Below are 22,193 nucleotides of genomic sequence, written 5' to 3'. Positions count from 1 at the left end.
TCTGTTTGTACATCACTGTCAGCAATAGACTCATTCTGCTGTGTGGACAGGAACACATGTGACATCACTTCCTGTTTGTTTGTGACTGAAGAGGAAGAAGTTTACAAGGAATCATTTAGAAGAGTTTCAAACATCAACTGATTGAATGTGAAAACGTGTTTGTGAGTGAAAGAGACAGACATGTACAGACTGAACTGTTCAACAGTCAGAGTGTTTCTCTAACAGGAGACACTCTTTACACTCAGCACAGGGACACTGAGGAACCAGACCAGACCCAAAACCCAGGATAAAGAGTTTGAGTGAATGTGGTGTTGAAGGTGTGGAGGTGGATCAGAGTGTCAGAGGAGACTCTGTAGAAGGACAGAGTGCCAGCAGGACAGTCCACATACACTGCTGCTCTGTTAGAGACAGAGGAGGAGGAGGAGGAGGAGGAGGAGGAGGAGGATGTGTGTCTGTTATTGTGACAGACAGAACGAGGACCATCATCAGAGCACCACAGACTCCAGGACTGATCATTGTGTCCAAACCAACAGTCTCTGCCTCCTTTCCTTCTGATGCTTCTGTAACTCACTGATATATAAACGTCTCCTCTCCACTCGACCTCCCAGTAACAGCGACCAGTCAGACCATTTCTACACAGCAGCTGAGGAACATCAAATCTGTCTGGATGATCAGGATATGACTGAACCTCCACATGTGTCACCTTCCTGTTGTTGTCAGACAGTTGGAGCTTTGTGTTCACTGTGTTTGTGTCGATTGTGAGTTGACAGGAATCTGATGGAGAGAACAAACACAATCCAGCTGCAGTTATTGATCCATCATCTGTTCATTGATTGACACTTTGATGACGACTCCTGACATGATGAAGATGGTTGAATGTGTGCTGCTTTGTTTCCATGAATCCCATTAAAAACACACTTACACTTCCTCAGACCTGGTCTCAACCATCGGACTCCAGCAGGCTCCGCCCTGAAAGGAGGAGGGGTCAGAGCAGTCAGCATGCACACATGGACATTACATGGCTCTCACACACACACTGTTACACACTGAGCTCAAAGCTCGGCTCCACTGTTTTATTCAAAGAAATCTACATTTATTTATCAGCACATTTAAAAACAGCTTGAGCCAAAGTGCTGCACAGAGTAGAGATAAAATAGGAAACATACACAGTAATTACTATAAAGACTCGTCAGAATTGAAAGCTACAGAGTACAAATGTGTTTCCAACCAGGTTTTAAAAATGTTGAGTGTTGGTGAAGACCTGATGTGAAGGGCGACTGTTCCAGAGTTTGGCTGCAGCGATCGATAAAGCTCACCTCTGTTTTTACATCTAGTTCTGGTCAGAAGCTACTTATCTGCAGACCTGAGGGCTCTGCTTGGATTATTTTTGTTAAAGACAGATAAGATGGAGCCAATCCATTCAGAGATTTAAAGACTAGGAACAAGAACCGGAAGTGGATTCTACGACGTACTGGTAACCAGTGGAAAAAGCTGGAAAAAGCTGGTGATGGGTCGTCTAGCACAGACCCACTGCTGGAACCAGACAATTCATGAGGGAGAGAACTGTGACAGCGCCGTTCCTTCACTTGACCTCAGTCGCTCTCGTCTGCTCCCTCGTAACACTGCTCTTTATTGAGGTTACATGAATATGCATAACTTTATTAACATATGACGTCTTACACAGGTATGAACAAAGAGTACCAGTCTGTGCATAGTGTAGGTATGTGTGTGTGTGTGTGTGTGTGTGTGTGTGTGTGTGTGTGTGTGTGTGTTCCAGATGTGACCCTGTGAAGACTCCCCAAAGCTGGTGCTGACAGTCCAGCGGTCCCCCTAACAAAGGGCTCTTATACTTAACCAGACACAGAGTAGGTGTCCTCCTATACCATAAATCAGTAAGAGAAGGTACGGCCTCTCTCATGACCCCAACGTGTGTGTGCATGTCAGAGCACTCTGGAAGGCACACAGAGTCTTTACAGACAACTAAGGATCAAACCTCTATCATTATGCAATCGATTATAAAACTCTAAGCATATATGAGTAAACATTTCTAAGCATAAATGACAATCAACAATATAAACCTTACAGCTGGTTGTAATAACAGAATTTATTTGTTTCTCAAATGAGAAAGAGCTATTGAGAAACACTCCTAAATCTTTACTTCTTAACTTTTCCAGTGGGCCAAGGTCAACATTATCTGCTAATGCTAAATAGGCTGCCGTTATTAACTAATGCTAATTTAATGTGAATTAGCAATGTGAGTAGCTAATGCTAACACTATTTCCCTTAACTTTATAACAATGTGAATGGCTAATGCTAACACTCTTTTCCCTAGCATTACAACAATCTGAGCTGCTAATGCTAAGTAGGCCGCCATTAGCACCTGCGTCTAATTTAAGGCAATTACGCATTAGAACCTAATGCTCATATCGTTTTCCTTTGCTTTATAACAATGTGAGCAGCTACTGCTAAATAGACTGCTGTTATTAGCTAATGCTAATTTAATGCGAGTTAGCATCATTTGCATTATAACGATGTGAGGAGTTAATGCTAAGTATGCTGCCATTAGCAGCTAATTCTAATTAGAGGTGAATAATTATTACCAGGTAATGCTAATATCGTTTTCTCTTCCCTTTTAACAATGTGAGCAGCTAGTGCTAGGTAGGCTGATGCTAGCAGCTAATGTTAATTTGATGTAAATTAGCATTATGTTAGTGAGGAGTTAATGCTAAGTAGACTGCCATTAGTAGCTAATGATAATTTTAGGTGAATAGGAATTGACATCTAATGCTAATACCATATTTTCTTGCTTTATAACAATGTGACCAGCTAATGCTAAGTAGGTTGCCGTTATTAGCTAATACTAATTGCCAGCTCTGTTCTAGGATGCCCTCTGGACCCAATGGAGGTGGTGAGTGACAGGAGAATGGTGGCTAAGCTGTCATCCCTGTTGGACAAAATCTCCCACCCCATGCAGGAGACTGTAACAGCACTGAGCAGCTCCTTTAGTGGCAGGCTACGGCACCCACAGTGTGGGACGGAGAGATTTCGCAGGTCTTTCCTCCCCACTGCTGTCAGACTCCACAACAAAGACTTTAACTGATCAAACACACACATCCACACATGTGTAATAACACTAAGTGGAATACTCTTTTCTGGCATCGTTGTATTTTTACTCAGCTGTTTACAGCATTTGTATTCTATTTTTATCCTTTTGTATATTTTATTCTATTTTATTCTACTGTATATAGTATTTTATTTAATTTTATTCTATTCTGTACAGTTGTGTACTGTATTTATTCATATTAAGAAGTTTATGCTAAATAGGCTACCATTAGTGGCTAATGCTAATTTTAGGTGAATAAGCATTGGCAACCAATGCTAATACCATTTTCTCTTGATTTCTAACAATGTGAGCAGCTAATGCTAAATAGGTTGCCGTTATTAGCTAATGCTAATTTATCTGCTAATGCTAACAATGTTTTTTTCTTACATTTTAACAATATGAGTAGCTAATGCTTATACTATTTTTCCTTCCATTTTAACTTGCATTATAACAATGTGAGCAGCTAATGCTAAGAAGGCTGCTGTTATTAGCTAATGCTAATTCGATGTGAGTTACCATACCCGATAATGCTAACACTTTTCCCTTCCCTTTTAACAATGTTTGCAGCTAGTGCTAGGTAGGCTGATGCTAGCAGCCAATGCTATTTTGATGTGAATTAGCATTATCCGCTTATGCTAACAATGTCTTTTCTTTTCTTTTTAATAATACACCATTAGTGGCTAATTCTAATTTTAGATGAAAAAGCATTAACAGCTTATGCTCATACTGTTTGCTTTGTAAGAATGACAGCAGCTAATGATATGAAGTCTACTGTTATTAACTAATGCTAATTTGATGTGAATTAGCATTATCCGATAATGGTAACTCTTTGGTAATGCTAAGTAGGCTGTCATTAGGGGCTAACTCTAATTAGGGGTGAATAATTAACAGCTAATGCTAATACCGTTTTCTCTTTCCTTATAACAATATTCCCTTTCTCCTAGCTTTTTAACAATGTGAGCGGCTAATTCTGAGTACGCTGTTGTAGATAGCTACTGCTAATTTGAGTTTAAATTTTCCAATAATGCTAACACTATTTTCTCTTACTTATTAAAAATGATAGTAGCTAATAATAATACTCTTTTCAGTTGGGTAACAACGAAGTGAGGAGTTAATGCTAAATAGGCTGCTTTTAGCGGCATATTCTAATTAGGGGTGAATAATTATTAGCAGCTAATGCTAATACTGTTTTCTCTTTCCTTATAACAATATGAGCAGCTAATAATAATTTCATGTAAATTAGCATTATATTAGTGAGGAGTTAATGCTAAGTAGGCTGCCGTTAGCAGCTAAAGGTAATTTGAATAAGCACTAGAGGCTAATGCTAATACCTTTTTCTCTTGTGTTATAATGTATAAAGGCCTACTTAGCAATAGCTGCTCAAGCTGTAGAAAGCAAGGGAAAATAGTATTAGCATTAGCTGCTAAATGTGCACTTGAGAAAAAATTTATTGTGAATTCAGCCGTGAATGTAGAGTTTCCAGTATTTAAGCTTCAATCTCCAAATGTTAGCTGCTCCTGTCTGCCTCTTTGTCACACACACAGACTGAAATGATTCACAGCCTTGTTTCATCCTTCTGTCAGTGTCACTGACTGTCACTGTGACTGTGGACATACAGCATGGGAAACATACATATGGCTGACACTTTATTAGGTACACAGTGGCCACTATCTCAGGTACAATACACCTGTAACCTAAAAAAGTGTATCTAAAGTTACAAAATGTTGTCTCTGTCCAACTATTTATGGACCTAACTGTAGGTCTACTTTTAATGAAACTCTCAACATGACTTATCAGTTCTCATTACTGTTCCTGCAGACCGACTCCCTGGAGACCCCCTACATAAATATCCATGTACTATCCAGCTAGACTAGTGTGTCTGTCCCTGTAAATATTCCTGCATGTGTGATTGTTCATGTCTCATCTGCAGGAAACAAACAGGAAGTGAGTGAAGGACACATGAAATGTTTCCAGCTCTTCCTTCTCTATTAGACATTCTTCATACCTGAGAGTGTCCAGTCTCCAGCCTGGATCCTTCAGTCCAGCCGACAGCAGCCGCATTCCTGAGTAGCCTGGATGATTGTAGCTCAGGTCTAGCTCTCTCAGATGGGAGGGGTTGGAGCTCAGAGCTGAGGCCAGAGAAGTACAGCCTTCCTCTGTGATCAGACAGCCTGACAGACTGCAGACACACAAAACAACAATCAATCTTTTAACAATCATTTTCTGGTTGTCACAATAACATCTATCCATTTACATCCATTCAATGTAACTTTATTTAAAAGTGACAATTCCCAACACACAACAACAGTCATCTCAAGCTGTTTAACAGTGTAAGGTAACAGCCTCCAATATTAGAGAGAAAGCCCCAACCATCAGACAATCCACTGTGACCAGCACTTGGTGATGGTGGGAAAGAAGAACTCCCTTTGACACAAAGATCCTCCCAGTAAAAACAGGCTCCAGGAGGAGCATCTACCCTGCCTGAGCCTATAGCAGCATAACTAAGGGATGGGTCAGGGTCACCTGATCCAGCTCGAACTATAAGCTTTATCAAAAAGGAAAGTTTGAAGCTGATCTTCAAAGTAGAGAGGGTGTCTGTCTCCTGAACTCAAACTAGGAGCTGGACACCAAGTCCAACATACCCAGGCTGAGTCGTTAGATTACTCCAAAGTAAAGTCAGAAAGTCATTATTTATGTCACATTTTAGTGCAAATGTAGAAAAACTGTCCAAAAGTTATTTCTCAATATGATATTAAACAGTTTAAATGGTGAAAACAGCTGTAAAGAAAACAGAAAGAGTCAATAAAAGCCTCTTTAAAGGGACATTTAAACTGGTGATTCTCCTTCTCTGCTCCATTTCCTCTCTAGAGTTCCTGTTCCTAAGAGGGATTTGATTGGCTGAATGTCCTTTTAGCTTTTCTTTAGTTCTTTGGGTGCTAATCAAAGAGGAAAACACACGAGTCATGTGACGTGACATAAGGAGCGCTCTGATTGGTTGGGACTGACGAACTATGGTGCAAAGCTTAGCTTTGCAGAGGCAAGAAAATCTCTTAGATAGGGATGAGACGCTCCACAGTGACGTTTCCACACTTTGGAGCTTCTGAAGATGTTTGCTCCAACGCGTGGTTCAAACACTCAGATCAGATCGCTTCTGAAGGCAGCGAGCTGTGACTGCTGTGAACAGTGTTCTCACTCCCTGTGTCAACATACATGAGGCTGTTTCAGCTGCAACACACCACAAACACCTTTATATAACTAAATATACTGAGAGCACACTAGAAGCCACTGTGGTACAGTGGGGGACTCAAACCCGGGACCCAACCTGCTCCAACAACAGTCAGAAGGATTTTATTAAGTCTCATTTTCTGTTCATTAGGAAAACATCAATAATGAAGAGCACATGTTTATAGAGGCACATTCAGAAAACCAGGTGGAAATGTCTACCCATATCACTCATGGGAAGGGTTGCCGCTATAAAAATGATGGTATTACCAAAAATAAATTATTTATCTCAATGATCCCAACTAAACCGCCGCAAGATTGGTTCAGATCTCTAGATTCATATATGTCCAAATTCCTTTGGAAAAATAAACCCCCACGTATAAGCTTAAAAACACTACAGAAGACCAAGGATAAAGGAGGATTAGAACTACCTAACTTTCAGCACTACTTCTTAGCCAATAGGCTTCAGTTTATCTCAGGATGGCTAAAACATACCCTCTTAGATGAACCTTGGCTAGATGTAGAACAAGCACTTTGCAATAATCTAGAGATTTCAGATCTACCATTTATCAGCTCAAACATGCAACGACATGAATGCTTCAAAAGCGTCAACATCAGCTCTTCTCTGACAGCATGGTGGAAGTTTCTGAAGTTGACAGAGTCTTCATTAATCCCATGCAAACGTACACCTATCTGGAATAACCCTGACATATTACAAAAACAATAATATGATAAACTTTTCAGATTGGAGTGATAAAGGAATCAAATATTTAGAACATATACTAGAAAGAACAGAATTTATTTCATTTGACAGACTAGTTACACAATATGGGATCAACAAGAAAAGATTTTTAGAGTATCAACAAATTAAATCCATAGTAAAAAAGAGATTTAAACTGGGTCAAGATGAACTACAAACACCACCAAGTGTGGTTCAATTTTTTGCTCTTAAAACCCCCAAATTACTATCCATAATATACAGAATGCTTTCTAAAACAGATGAATCAATATCACTTCCTATTGCAAAATGGGAAGCAGATTTATCAGTTAACTTAGACCAGAACTTCTGGTCTCAGATTTGCTTAAAAACCTTTAATCTAATTAGAAATCCCAGTCTTCAATTAATTCAATACAAAATACTACATAGAGTGCACTATACAGGTCATCGGATGTTCAAGATGGGCTTTACGTCTACCGACAACTGCTTACACTGCCAAACCAATTCACCGGACAATTATATCCACGCTCTTTGGTTCTGTCCACCAGTTCAGAAGTTTTGGCGCGAGATATGTGAAGACTTATCGAAGTGTCTGAAATGTAACATTCCAACTTCCCCTTTAGTATGTTTGTTGGGCAGCTTAGATAATGTCACTACGGAAAAGAATATAGCCCATATGGTTTTCACTGCCCTATGCATAGCCAAGAAAACAGTCCTCATGAACTGGAAAAATAAAAATAATCTTAATTCTAACCAATATAGAAATTATCTATTAGATTGCATTAGTCTTGATACAGCCTCTGCCACCACATCAGATCAATTGCTCTGGGCTCCTCTGATCAGCTCTATCACCTAGTGGGGGTGGGGGGTCATAGTTTAGTCCCACCTTCACTGTTGTGATTGGTGTGGGGGTAGGGACTGGCTTAGGGCGTCGGGGGGTTCCCCGGGAGCATCTTCCTTGGGGGGCTCAAACCGGGGTAGCGGTCATGGCCAATTAGGGGCTCTGTCGGCTCTTAGGTGACGGTTTCCTCGTGGCTGCGTGCAGCGGGGCTAGGGGAGGGTCTGTGCTGACGGACGTGGGTTACTGACCTGGTAGCCTGGCTGCCCTGGGGTGGATCCGGGACAGGCGTGAGGTTCTGGGGGCGCTCTGTCTCTATCCCACGACTTAAACATTCACATTACTCACACTCTCATTACACATACATATAGGATCTTGGGGGTGGGCACGCTACACGGAATTCAAATTACCAACAGGGTGTACACCTCACCCCCTGCGTCGTTGCCCACCTCTCAATTTTAAATACACGTAGACAGTGAGGGCCAGCAGTAGGGGCTACGCGCTTACCTGCTGCTCTGGCAGGTAGCTCCATGCCCTCCTGGGTTTTAAATGCACCTTAGAACACACATTCATCAACACTACATATGAGCGGGTGGAGGGAGGTTTGGAGTCTTCCTACACCCCCGTTCTCTGCGGCCTGCTGGAGCGGGGGGGCTAGGAGGAGGAGTTTGCCATCCAACTGGGGTCTGGAGTGTGGGGCCTCCCTGCTGCTGCGGAGTCGGGGCGGTCTGCTTCTCTCCACCGCAGGGAAAAGGGTAACACCACCTGCGTCTGGGCACAAGGGTACCTAGATCTGGGGCTTAGAGTACGCTTGGGGAGCGTGATTGTGTGTACAGCGTCTCTTTATGTCTGTCTCCACGTTGGTTGAGTGTTGAGTAATTGCAATCGAGAGCATGAGGGTGGGAATGGATGTTTGTATCTGTGTGTGCCTGTATGTCTGTGTCTATATGTCAGGTTGGGTATCAGACGCCACCTCTCTGGGGACATCTCAGGTCCTCCGAGGTTTGGAGGCCTATCTCCCCCCACCACTTCCCCTGGTGGTGGCGGATGCCCTCAGACATCGGTGCGCTGGTGGTTCTCTGTGTCCGGGGTTGGGCGCCCAGGTACACACCGGCTCACTCCTTGGTGGCTGCTTATCGGGGCTTGGAGCCTGGGGCTGGCTCGGGCTACTTCAGAGGTGGGGTGCCCTCGGCATCTCGGCCTGGGGCTCGGTCACTCTGGCACAGCTGGCTGCCGGCGGATCTCACTGGCACGTCACTGCAACCCCCCCTGGCCTCTGCTCCGCGGCTGCTGAGTGACCCCTCATCTGGGACTCTCCTCAGCTCTTTCTGGGATAGTGGCGCGGCTGCCCCTCTGTTGGTCTTCCTTGGTCTCTTGTGTTCTGGGGGCCTCTGGATGTCTGGAGTTTTGATCTCCTCCACACCTGCTTCATGCCCTGGAGGACAGGGCAGTGGCCCCCCACACCCTCTAGCAGAACATTACATGAAGGAACCTTTTTAAAAAATCAAGCGCGTCCATGCTCACAGGTGTACACATGGGTGATCACACACACAAACTACACCCTTTTTGGCTCCTACCTCAAAGCACACTGTGCGCTGTCAATCTTACGTGCTGCACAATAATGTTTAACATTTAGTATTTACTGCCATATTCCCATATATCATTGTGATGTTGTTTATTCTATTACTCTTGTTTTCTTCAACTTGTTTTCTTTTTTCTTTCTCAACAGGTGATCCAGGTGGTCAATATGTATTCTTCTTTTTTTTTTTGTTTGTCTGCTTATTCTGTTTGTTTTTGTTTTTTGCCCTTTTTCCCCGTCCTTCTTCCCCGCTGTCTTTCTTTCCCTCCTTCCTTCTCCCCTTTCTTTCCCCCAGTAAAGTCTGTCCCGCATACAACAAATGAAAATAAAATAAACAATTAAAGGTGACTCAAATAGACCATTACGGCAAGGCTGGGATGGTCCATTTGGTAAAGTAAATCCGTTGGGCATCTTTCTTCGCCTTTAGACAATAATTCTAATGGCAAAAGATCCAAACGGGACAGGCAAAAAAAAAAAAAAAAAAAATCAGAAAACCAGTCTGAGTGTCTGACGCTGTTGTCAGAAAGACGCAGTCGCAGCTTGTGGGTGCAGTTAGCTGGTTTGCTAGTTAGCTGCTCTGTTAGCTAGCTGGGAGCTAACTTACGCGAACATTTGATGCTAAACTGTCTAAACTGTGTGAGCAGCATTCATTGCTGCTCTGTGTTACTCTCCAGCCTCTCTTTAACTTAGTCCTCTCAGTTTTTTTTCTCCTTACAAACTACAAAAACTTCTTTTTCAGTCACACCCGAGCTGTGGCTAAGGTGCTACCAGCACGCAGGTTCGGTGTGTCCAAATTCATGGGCTGCATCCTCCTGAGGACACATTTGTAGACCCATAACGTCACAGCGACGCGCCGAAGGCTGTCCAAATTCCTGGGCTCCTCCGAATGCAGCCGACAAATGCGTCCTCCTTTTCCCCCAATTTGAAGGATGGGTCGGGTGTGTCCTTCGTGACCAACGATATCCCAGAATTCATATTGCGGCCCGGCCAAACTCCAGTTTCCGGTAATGGCGACCGCTACTAAGGCTATGTCCACACGTACACGGGTATTTTTGAAAACGGAGATTTTTCTATGCGTTTGCACCTTTCGTCCACACGTAAACGGTGTTTTCGGTCACTGAAATCAGAGATTTCTAAAAACACCTGCCTGGGTGGATATTTTCAAAAACTCCGTTTTTGCATTTACGTGTGGATGAGGAAAATGGAGAAAACGCAGCGTCAAAGGTGTGTGACTTTTTTGACGTCACAGTGTGCGCCACGTTATTGTTTCGGTGAAATGAATTTCTACAATACTGTTACTGTTAATTGTCCTCTGCAGGGTTTAAATGCTTAGATATACACACACAGTTACTGTCCCTCCACACATACAACTCGGTTCTGCTTCTATGCCCCATCTTTGTTTACTATTTCCCACCAAGGCTTCTAGACTTCTGATTGGCCAACATTTGTACACGGTTAGGAATATATCGCCACCTGTTGCTTTGGCATGTTCCTTGCAGCGTTTTCCTTCATTTCTGCGTTTACTTGTGGACGGGATTATTTTTTAAAATGAAAACAGAAAATCTCCGTTTTCAAAAATACCCGTGTACGTGTGGATGTAGCCTAAGTTTTAAAATTACTCTTATTAATGTTCCTGGGTCACAAAATAAACTTTTAACATATTTTCAGGTGAGAATGTGGCTGTATAAACTTCAAATACCTGATCGGTTTATCAAGATATTGCATATTTGCAAAAGTGCTACGACGTTTTCGGAGATGTCTGTTACCCACCAGCTCGATAGCTAGCCAAGAGCTCAAGGGTTACTGAAGCCGCAGAGAATGGCACAACCCTAACTCCCGGCACATCATTTTCAGATCACCGCGGACTTTCGCTACTCATGTTACTAATATTACTTTTAACCTATGACTGAATCTATATCACACTTAAAGCTTTCTGTAAATGAAAGAATCAGTGAAAATGAGGCACTTGAGTTGATTTTAAACACAAACTCTGAACATAACCTGATCCAGACCAGGTTATTGGTTCAGCATCAGTAACCATGGTAATGTAGCCAGGTAGAAACAGAGCTAGACAGAGACAGACAAACTTTTATGCTTACAATCACACATCTCCAGTTAACCTTGCATGCATGTTTTTGAACTGTGGGAGGAAGCAGAGAACCTGAAGAACACCCACAGAACACACTATCACTCATATTTACAGAATTATAATCTAATTAGATGATAAAGTAATAAATTATTTGGTATTTTAATGAAAATACATTTTAGCAATTGCTTATAAGTCAACAATTATAGTTAAAATAAGTGACAAATCAAACAGTCAATAAAATCTTCTACAGCTGAAATTAATGTAGACAATGTTGGGGGAGGAAGTAAAAGTAAAAACCAGAGACGATAACTACCAAAATAAAACAGGAAGTGAATAACATTCAAGCTCACTTTAAGCTCAACAGTCAAATTCTGTTTTGTATTAATCTATTGTTTTGAATTGTTGTTTACATTTTATGTTTAAGTGAGGCAATGAGTCATATCACTATGACCAAATATATATTTCCTCTTTTCAGTCAGAAATAATCAATTGATCATATTTTTATTAATAAATTTTTCTGAAAATCAAAATCTGATATCTGAACAAACAGCTCTGTAGAAACCTGTAAAAAAAATAATACTGGAATTAACCTAAAAGGTTTGGTGGATAAAGCACTGCTAAAATAAAGATTTTGGACTCAGAGGAGCAGATGGGACATTTCATTGCAAATGAAAGACAGAAAGTGAACAAATATCACTAAAAACCCCAGACACTAATTTCTACATTAATCCTTTAAAAAAAAATCAATTTACTGTTTATGCAGTAATAGAAATCAGGTTTAACATGATCATCAGTGGAAAATTTTAAATCCTGACCTGAGAGTTTCCATTTTACAGTGTGGACTCTTCACTCCAGCAGACAGAAACTTCACTCCTGAATCCTGCAGGTCAGAGTTACTCAGGTCCAGCTGTCTCAGACTAGAGGACTGGGAGCTGAGCACTGAGGACAGAGCTTCATAGCCTCTCTCTGAGAGCTTACAGTGACTCAGTCTGAAAAATTACAGATAAACATTAAACAAACACTGTTTTTAAATTGCAATGAGGGTGCACTAAAGAGTTATTAGATTTAGCAATTAATCCTGTTTTTTTACTAAGAGTCAACAAATGGATGACACTGACATTTGTTAACTGACAATGGTCAATCAATTCTAGTATTCTATAGCAAATGTCAATTGGGCTCCATGTGCCGGGCAGTGCATTAGCACCTGTTAGGAATAAAATAATTCTTAATGTCTGTAAAAGTATTTTCAATGTCTATCTGGTAAATGGTAAAATGGTAAATGGCCTGTATTTGTATAGCGCTTTTACTAGCCCCGCCTAAGGACCCCAAAGCGCTTTACATACCCAGTCATCCACCCATTCACACACACATTCACACACTGGTGGAGGCAAGCTACAGTTGTAGCCACAGCTGCCCTGGGGCAGACTGACAGAAGCGAGGCTGCCATATCGCGCCATCGGCCCTTCTGGCCAACACCAGTAGGCGGTAGGTGAAGTGTCTTGCCCAAGGACACAGCGACCGAGACTGTCCGAGCCGGGGCTCGAACCGGCAACCTTCCGATTACAAGGCGGACTCCAAACTCTTGAGTCACGATCTGCTCATTATATTGTTTTATGTACTTTAATAATGAAGGCTTGTAGAGCAAGGCCACCTTTGACTCACAAAAAGTGCTCAGCCAGATTGAAAAACAGGAAGTTTTAGTGCATAAGCCATATTAATAGATAAGACACTGAAATGAGGAACTTTCCATATAAGCGATGTTTGAGACTGTGTGACGTGTAAAGTACCAAAATAACACCATAAAAGACACAGCTTCTGATTCTAATGTTAGAGAGCTCTTGCAACTGGCGTTTGAGCTGTGCAGGGGTCTCTCTCTTTGGAAGATGATTGAATAAAAAGAAATATAACTGTTTTAAGACACTATGAGTCGGTTTTTCTCTGTTTTGTCATGGGGAAAAACAATCGGGACCAAAGTAGCTGAAATATTGATTACTAAAAAAGATGGCGCTGGAGTGACGGCAGCCTTTCCAAGTAGCTCTGCAACACTGCACTTTTTTTCTTAACTTTAACTTTTTTTTAGACTAGGCTTTCAACCTTTTTTCCCCTTCCTCAAGTTACTCTACTTATACCTCTTAGATATAGCGATACAAGATGGATAATGCACTTTTTAAAACTTCTGGAACCAGCTCCTTCATCTATTCGAGAGCGGAGCTGCTGGCACTGAGAACAAAGACACAGCGACACAACATCTGAGATAAAGAGGAGCTACAGAGGCTGCAAGGCTGGAGCGAGGAAAGAGGATCACCGGAGGCGATTCAAACCATCAATCCCGACAGTGATAATGGGCAACGTGAACTCGCTACAGAATAAAATGGACGAACTGTGTGCTCTGAACAACCACCGACTATACCGTGAGTGCAGTCTGTTTATCTTCACGGAGACGTGGCTAACCGAGCTAACGCCACAGGCTAACGTAGACCTATGCGGTTTCACATCCGTGAGAGCCGATAGGGACATGCAGGCCAGCAGGAAAAGCAGAGGTGGGGGACTCATTGTCTACGTTAACAACAGATACTGCAACCCTGGACAAGTCTCCGTTAAAGTTTCGGTATGCCGGCCGGACCTGGAGCTGCTAGCTGTTAGCTTGCGGCCATATTATCTACCTCGGGAGTTCAGTCATGTGTGTGTTTACATCCCTCCGAGGGCCGACGCAGCAGCTGCCTGTGAGAAAATACACACAATAACAGCAAGACTGCAGACACAAAACCCAGAGGCTTTCATTATTATATCTGGAGACTTTAATCATGCCACACTGGATTCTACTCTGGCAGCTTTTCACCAGTTTGTGAATTGTCCCACAAGGAGCAACAGGACAATTGACCTATTGTATGCTAATGTGAGAGATGCATACAGAGCCAACCCCCTCCCCCCACTAGGGAAATCAGACCACAACCTGGTTTATCTACAGCCACAATACACACCCCTCGTCCAAAGGCAGCCTGTCACAACACACTCCATTAGGAGATGGACCCCAGAAGAGGAGGATGCTCTGAGAGACTGCTATGACACCACAGACTGGGATGTGCTCCTGAGCCCACATGGTGAGGACATAGAGGGGGCGACACACTGTCTGACAGACTACCTCAACTTTTGTGTGGACACGGTCGCCCCTGCTAAGACGGTACGGTGTTATCCTAATAACAAACCGTGGGTAACACAGGAAGTCAAAGCTGTCCTCAACATGAAGAAGAAGGCTTTCAGGAGCAAAGTGAAGGAAGAGATGAAAGCAGCACAGCAGGAGGTGAAACGCTGCCGGAGGGAAGCAAAGGACACCTACAGGAGGAAGGTGGAGCTGAAGTTGGAGAGAAACAATATGAGGGAGGTCTGGAATGGTGTGAAAACCATCACAGGCCACAACACCAAGAACAGCACAGTGGGGGGGACTGTGGAGAAGGCAAACGAACTCAATAAGTTCTTCAACAGGTTTGACCAGCCCACAACCCCCCCACCCTCACCCTCACCTTTACTACAGAGCCCTCTCCCCACTCTCCTACCTCCCTCGCTTCCCCCCCTTCCCGACACTATGACACCCCCCCTTTCCAATTCCTCTCTCAGCAGCAAGACATCTTCTCCCCCCCCTCCTCCCAATCATCTCCCTGTGTCACAGTGGATCAGGTCAGGAGACAACTGAGGAAGCTTCGCCCCAGGAAAGCAGCAGGCCCAGACAAGGTGTGTCCCAGGATGCTAAAGGCGTGTGCTGCTGAACTTGGGGAGCCGCTACAACGAGTCTTCAACCTCAGTCTGCGACTGGGGAGAGTGCCCGCCCTCTGGAAGACATCCTGCATCATCCTGGTCCCCAAAAAGAACCGGCCCAATGAGCTGAATGACTTCCGACCGGTGGCACTGACGTCACATCTCATGAAGACTTTAGAGCGGCTCTTCCTCAACCTCCTCCGACCACAGGTACAACATGCCCAGGACCCACTACAGTTCGCATACAAGGCGGGTGTCGGAGTGGAGGATGCCATCCTGTACCTCCTGCATAGAGCTCACTCACACCTGGATGGGGGAAAAGGCACGGTCAGGATCCTGTTTCTTGACTTTTCCAGTGCCTTCAATAGAATCCGGCCCTGTCTGCTCCAGGAGAAACTGAACAGGATGCAGGTGGACCCCTGCCTGGTCGCTTGGATCTCCGACTACCTCACTGACAGACCACAGTACGTCAGGCTGAAGAACATCACGTCGGACACTGTGGTCAGCAGCACAGGAGCACCACAGGGAACTGTGCTGTCCCCTCTTCTCTTCACCCTGTACACCTCTGACTTCTGCTACAACTCTGAATTATGCCACATTCAGAAGTTTGCAGATGACACAGCCATCATGGGGTGTATCTTGGATGATCAGGAAGAGGAGTACAGAAGTCTGGTGAGGAACTTTGTCACTTGGAGTAACACAAACCACCTGCAGCTCAACACCTCAAAGACTAAGGAACTGGTTGTGGACTTCGGGAGGTCCAGAGAAGGTCCAGTGCCGGTTCAGATAGAGGGGGAGGAGGTGGAGGTGGTCAACAAGTACAAGTACCTCGGGCTGTGGTTGGACAATAAACTGGACTGGTCATGCAACACAGAGCACCTGTATAAAAAAGCCCAAAGCCGACTGTACTTCCTCAGGAGGCTGAGGTCTTTTAACATCTGCAGGAAGCTCCTGAGGATGTTTTACCAGTCAGTGGTTGCTGGAGTACTGTTCTATGCTGTAGTGTGCTGGGGGAGCAGCACAGCAAAGAAGGACTCATCCAGGCTGGAGAAACTGATCAGGAAGGCTAGCTCTGTGGTCGGCATGAAGCTGGACACTCTGGTGTCAGTGGCAGAGAAGAGGACACTAAAAAAGCTGCTGGACATTATGGACAATGCTGGGCATCCTCTGCACACGGCCATAAACAAACAGAAGAGTCTGTTCAGTGACAGGTTGCTTCTCCACAAGATAAGAACAAACAGACTTAAAAACTCCTTTGTCCCACACACCATCAAACTGTTTAACTCCTCTCTGGAGGGGAGAGGGAGGAGAAACAGGAGGACAAAGGAGGGGGGAACAACGAAGCTGTAGTGCCTCTTCACTTCACTGTGTGCAATAGTTTTTGTGCAATACTTTGTTAAATAGTCAACAGTGCAATACACTTTAATATTTGAAATGTGCAATTCACTTGTATTTTTATTTTTTATTTTTTTCTTCACTTGTATTTTTATTTTTTATTCTTATTTATTCTATTTATCCCCTTCGTATTCTTTATTCTTTATCTATATATGTCTCTGTATTTATATGTGTATATATATGTATATATAATATTCTCCTCACGCTCTGTAACTTCTGTCGGTGTTGTGCTTTTTTGGAAACCGAATTTCCCAGAGGAACCCACCCGAGGGATTAATAAAGTTCTATCTTATCTTATCTTATCTTATCTTATTGATTATTGATACTCTCTCTGCTCATTAAATTATCATAAAACTATTACAGACGTTTAACTGACTTTTTTTCCCCATTTAGTGGATTCTTATTGGTTAATTCTGTCAATTGATGAAAAGCACAACATAACTTGATCTCACCCCAGAGTATTCAGTTTACAGTGTGGACTTCTCAGTCCTGCAGAAAGAAACTTCACTGCTGGATCCTGCAGGTTGTTTTTACTTAAGTCCAGCTCTCTCAGTGTAGAAGACTGGGAGCTGAGAACTGAGGACAGAGCTTCATACCCTCTTTCAGAGAGATCAGGGACACTCAGCCTAAAAAACAAAAACAAAATAAAAACACAATTTGAAAACTGTAATTTGATAACAAACTGTTATCAAATGACAAGTTAAATGAACTCTCCAACAAGTTACAGAGACTCAGTCTGGGGGAACAGAAAATGTTTTAAAAGTGCACGAGGTAAAGAGATTAGAAATGTGGCAGATGATTATAACTTTAGACTAAAAAGGTCCCTCTCGCTCATACATTTAGTAAAAACAAGAATAAACTCTTATCTTGATTTGCTTAGAATTTTTATTGACCTCTTATGCTAATTCATAAAGAATATGACTTCATCTGACCTGAGAGACTGAAAAACAATCAAGCATGCATGATTAAATCTGTCAGCAGCTGCAGATCCTTGGAACAGTACTGGTGATGCTGATTGTAACATATAGAAGTGAACTCTTCAGCTGAGCAATAAGACCAGAGGAGGAATGAGGGAGTTGATCGCCTATGGCTCCATCACAGTCTTTGAAAATCTTCAGTCAGTACAGAAAGATGGTGCTAAGCTTTTAACCAGCACATCAAATACACTGGACATTGCTCCACTTTAATCTCTTCACACTGGTAACCAGTTCATTTTAGGCGTTATTTAAAGTTTTAGTCCTTACTTTTAGTCCCAGTCTATATTTCTGACAATCCTACAAATCTTCTCACATCTGAGATCTTCCAGTCAAAGGCTGTTACTGGTCACACTAACTCATTTATTCATTTATTCTTTAACTAGTTTTGAGCTGTATGGTGTTCAGTGTTTGCTGTTTAATGTTTTTTTTTTATCTTCTGTGTTTTTTATTGCCTGTTTCTATTGTAAAGCACTTTGTGGTTTTTGACCTGTGAAAGCTGCTGTATAAATAAATTTTATATACAGGATGATTCTGGATATGACTTTGATAAAAGCTGACACCCATATATGTTTTAGACACTCTGACATTTACTGATGTTATCAAACATTAACTATAACATACTGTATTTAGTGCTGATAATCATGCAAATAAATATGTTGAAGTTTTTAAGGGTCCATCACACATTACACTGTTTATGTTATAAATAAAAGACATGAGTACAAATGTACTTACAGAGCTTTGTTGGAGGCTTTGACCACTGGCAGCAGCCTCAGAAGAGCCTCCTCTGAAGCAGAGTATTTCTGCAGGTCAAACTCATCCAGATCTTTTTCTGATGACAGTAAGATGAAGACCAGAGCTGACCACTGAGCAGGAGACAGTTTATCTGTGGAGAGACTTCCTGATCTCAGGGACTGTTGGATCTCCTCCAGTAGAGAACGATCATTCAGTTCATTCAGACAGTGGAGCAGATTGATGCTTTTCTCTGCAGACAGATTCTCAGTGAGCTTCTTCTTGATGTACTGGACTGTTTTCTGATTGGTCTGTGAGCTACTTCCTGTCTGTGTCAGCAGACCTCGTAGGAGAGTCTGATTGGTCTGCAGTGAAAGACCCAGGAGGAAGCGGAGGAACAAGTCCAGGTGTCCATTTGGACTCTGTAAGGCCTTGTCCACAGCACTCTGGTGGAGAGACTCTTTTTTTCTAAAAAAGTTAGACCGCTTGGACGTTGTTTGTTGTCCTTCCATTAGATTGAGTCCAGAGTTGATGAAGGTCAGATGGACATGAAGAGCAGCCAGAAACTCCTGAACACTCAGATGGATGAAGCAGAACACCTTGTCCTGGTACAGTCCTCTCTCCTCTTTAAAGATCTGTGTGAACACTCCTGAGTACACTGAGGCTGCTCTGATATCGATGCCACACTCTGTCAGGTCTGATTCATAGAAGATCAGGTTTCCTTTCTGCAGCTGATCAAAAGCCAGTTTTCCCAGAGACTCCATCATCTTCCTGCTCTCTGGACTCCAGTGTGGATCTGTCTCAGCTCCTCCATCATACTTGACCTTCTTCACTTTGGCCTGAACCACCAGGAAGTGGATGTACATCTGAGTCAGGGTCTTGGGCAGCTGTCCTCCCTCTCTGGTTTCCAGCACATCCTCCAGAACTGTAGCAGTGATCCAGCAGAAGACTGGGATGTGGCACATGATGTGGAGGCTTCGTGATGTCTTGATGTGGGAGATGATCCTGCTGGCCTGCTCCTCATCTCTGAATCTCTTCCTGAAGTACTCCTCCTTCTGTGGGTCAGTGAACCCTCTGACCTCTGTCACCATGCCAACACAGTCAGGAGGGATCTGATTAGCTGCTGCAGGTCGTGTGGTTATCCAGAGGCGAGCAGAGGGAAGCAGTTTCCCCCTGATGAGGTTTATCAGCAGCACATCCACTGAGGTGGACTTTCTAGGGTCAGTTAGGATTGTAGTTTTGTGGAAGTCCAGAGGAAGTCGACACTCATCCAGACCATCAAAGATGAACACAACCTGGAAGTCTTCAAAGCTGCAGATTCCTGCTTCTTTGGTTTCAGTAAAGAAGTGATGAAGAAGTTCCACCAAGCTGAACTTTTCCTCTTTCAGCACATTCAGCTCTCTGAAAGTGAATGGAAATATGAACTGGATGTCCTGGTTGGCTTTGTCTTCAGCCCAGTCCAGGCTGTATTTCTGTGTTAAGACTGTTTTCCCAATGCCAGCCACTCCCTTTGTCAGCACTGTTCTGATTGGTTCATCTCTTCCAGGTGAGGCTTTAAAGATGTCTTCTTGTCTGATGGTTGTTTCTGGTCTGTCTGGTTTCCTGGATGCTGTTTCAATCTGTCTGACCTCATGTTCATCATTGACCTCTGCAGTCCCTCCCTCTGTGATGTAGAGCTCTGTGTAGATCTGATTCAGAAGGGTTGGGTTTCCTGCTTTAGCGATGCCCTCAAACACACACTGGAACTTCTTCCTCAGTGCAGATTTGAGTTCACACTTACTCCACTGGAAGTTCCTAATGGTAGTTCCTAAAAGAACCGATAGAAAAAAAAACATCAATCAAATTATCCAAAGGATAAAAAAACAAAACAAAAAAAAAAAAAAAAAAAAAAAAAAACAAAGGATATATTTCCAGTCATTGAATGATTAATAAATTTTCCCTTTATCCAAAACTTTAAATCTTTAGATAAATCCTCTTACTGCTCTGCAGACGGTCAGCCAGCTCCTCCTGCTTCATTCTCCTCAGGAAGTCCACTGTGATCTTCACAAATGCCTCTCTGCTGCTGCTCCTCCGACTCTCTAAGCATTCTGGGTAATCTGGACTCAGAACCTTCTGGATCTTCTTCAGCTCGTTCTTCACAAAAGTGATGATGTTGTCCTCCAGCAGCTGGAACAGAATACTTTATGAATGAGCCAATCAGACTGAAATCATGGAGCCAAACATCAGATCCATGTTGGACACACTGACAATCCACTGGTCTACAAAGAGCAGCATGGAGATGACTGTGAACAGAATAGATGTAACAGTAGTTGTTGTACATGTACAGACCATAAATATGGAGTCCAGCTGTGTTTGATGCTGCTGGGCAGACTGACCACTGGGAACCTCTGAGCTCTGCTGGTCCATTCTGTGGAGGAACCATGAAGAATTAGATCAACACAGGATAAAGATCCAAGAGTTTCTGCTCAAATAACTTCATCTGAATCAAGTTTGTCAAGTTTTAAACTCTCAGATTGTGAACATATCAGTAATTTTCAGTCTGTTTTCATGTACGTCCTTTCAGTGGTGATGTCAGGGATGATTGCGAAGAAGCTCATTAAACTGAACCATCAGCAGATCACAGCTCTCTGACCTCGTTGGTCCAGGTTCACCACTGAAGCCTGGAGGTAGATGTTTGGACAGGTCACTCCTCACAGACGGACAGCTGGACCCTGCAGACTGTGACCTCTGACCTCTGCAGACACAAACATGATTGAAGCAGCTGTGATCACACAGACTGCAGATAATGCAGCTGTTTCCTGTCAGTAACATCCTCTTAGATTAGAGTTCAGCTTTTTACAGGAAAACTGGACAAAACTGATTTTTGTTACAAACTCATTTTCATTTCCTCTCAGCTCACAAACACAGAAAATCAACCAGAATCAACACTGATTATAATGTCAGTGCAGAATTATTTCTGTTACTCAGTGAGTTCAGCTCTCTGACCTCGTTGGTCCAGGTTCACCACTGAAGTGTGGAGTTAGATCTTTGGACCGGTCACTCCTCACAGACGGACAGCTGGACCCTGCAGACTCTGCTCTCTCCTCTTCTTCCTCCATCATCATCATCTTCAGTCAGTCTGAGAGGTAAACCACAAACACTCAGTGAGTTCACATTAACAGAAGTAACTGAGTTACAGTCGCTGACCTCTGACCTGTCGTGTAACCTAGAAACCAGGTCACATGATCCACATCAGGTGAAATAGTGTCACTGTGTTTTCAGGTTCTTTGGGAAGAATTTGTCAAACTGAAGTGTTTTTAAATAAGCATTTTGTAGGTTTATGTGGTTTATGTTCTGTTATTTCTGATAAATTGTGTGAACATTTTTATTAACAAACATCTTAACAAATTTATTATTTGCTTTATTAACATCCCTTTTCTTTAAAGATGCCCGGTCCTTTTCCATTGTTATAACCCATTCATATCTTCATCCAGGAGAATGTCTTTGTTACTGCCATCATAAACTATAAATTCTGTCAGGCGGTCAGTGATGTCATTCAAGTCTGCTGAGAGTGTTTGCAAAGTGATCAGGCGAGCAGGACAAAAACTCCACAATATAGCTGCCATGAGGTGTAAATATCGCTGCAGGTGTTAACCTAAGCTAAAATCTGATATGAACAATTTCAACAACATCAAAACACAGCTAAAACAAGCCATGACTGTTACAGGTTCGAAATTGAGGGAGAGAACAAAACCAAGACAGTCCAGAAGGATTGGGTCAAAGCAATCTTTTATTGAGTACACGCGCGGGA

The 22,193-nt window shown here is 42.9% G+C and overlaps 1 protein-coding gene across 1 annotated transcript; it reads right to left on the bottom strand.

Moving 5' to 3' along the window:
* Positions 1-241: 241 nt before the first annotated feature.
* LOC120435037 (NLR family CARD domain-containing protein 3-like) lies at positions 242-21,440 on the bottom strand. The gene is made up of 9 exons (XM_039603786.1): positions 21,389-21,440; positions 21,036-21,137; positions 20,732-20,810; positions 20,375-20,569; positions 18,407-20,193; positions 17,160-17,323; positions 12,365-12,548; positions 923-969; positions 242-774 (listed from the first exon to the last, which is right to left on the bottom strand). Exons 3-9 carry the CDS (start codon positions 20,807-20,809, stop codon positions 242-244), a joined length of 2,988 nt encoding a protein of 995 aa, XP_039459720.1. The 5' UTR covers position 20,810; positions 21,036-21,137; positions 21,389-21,440.
* Between the last annotated feature and the right edge of the window lie 753 nt (positions 21,441-22,193).

This window comes from Oreochromis aureus, linkage group 3, assembly GCF_013358895.1.
Source record: "Oreochromis aureus strain Israel breed Guangdong linkage group 3, ZZ_aureus, whole genome shotgun sequence".
Classification (NCBI taxonomy): Eukaryota; Metazoa; Chordata; class Actinopteri; order Cichliformes; family Cichlidae; genus Oreochromis; species Oreochromis aureus.
The sequence above is the reverse complement of the archived record's forward strand: the minus strand, read 5'-3'. Positions and strand labels throughout refer to the sequence as shown.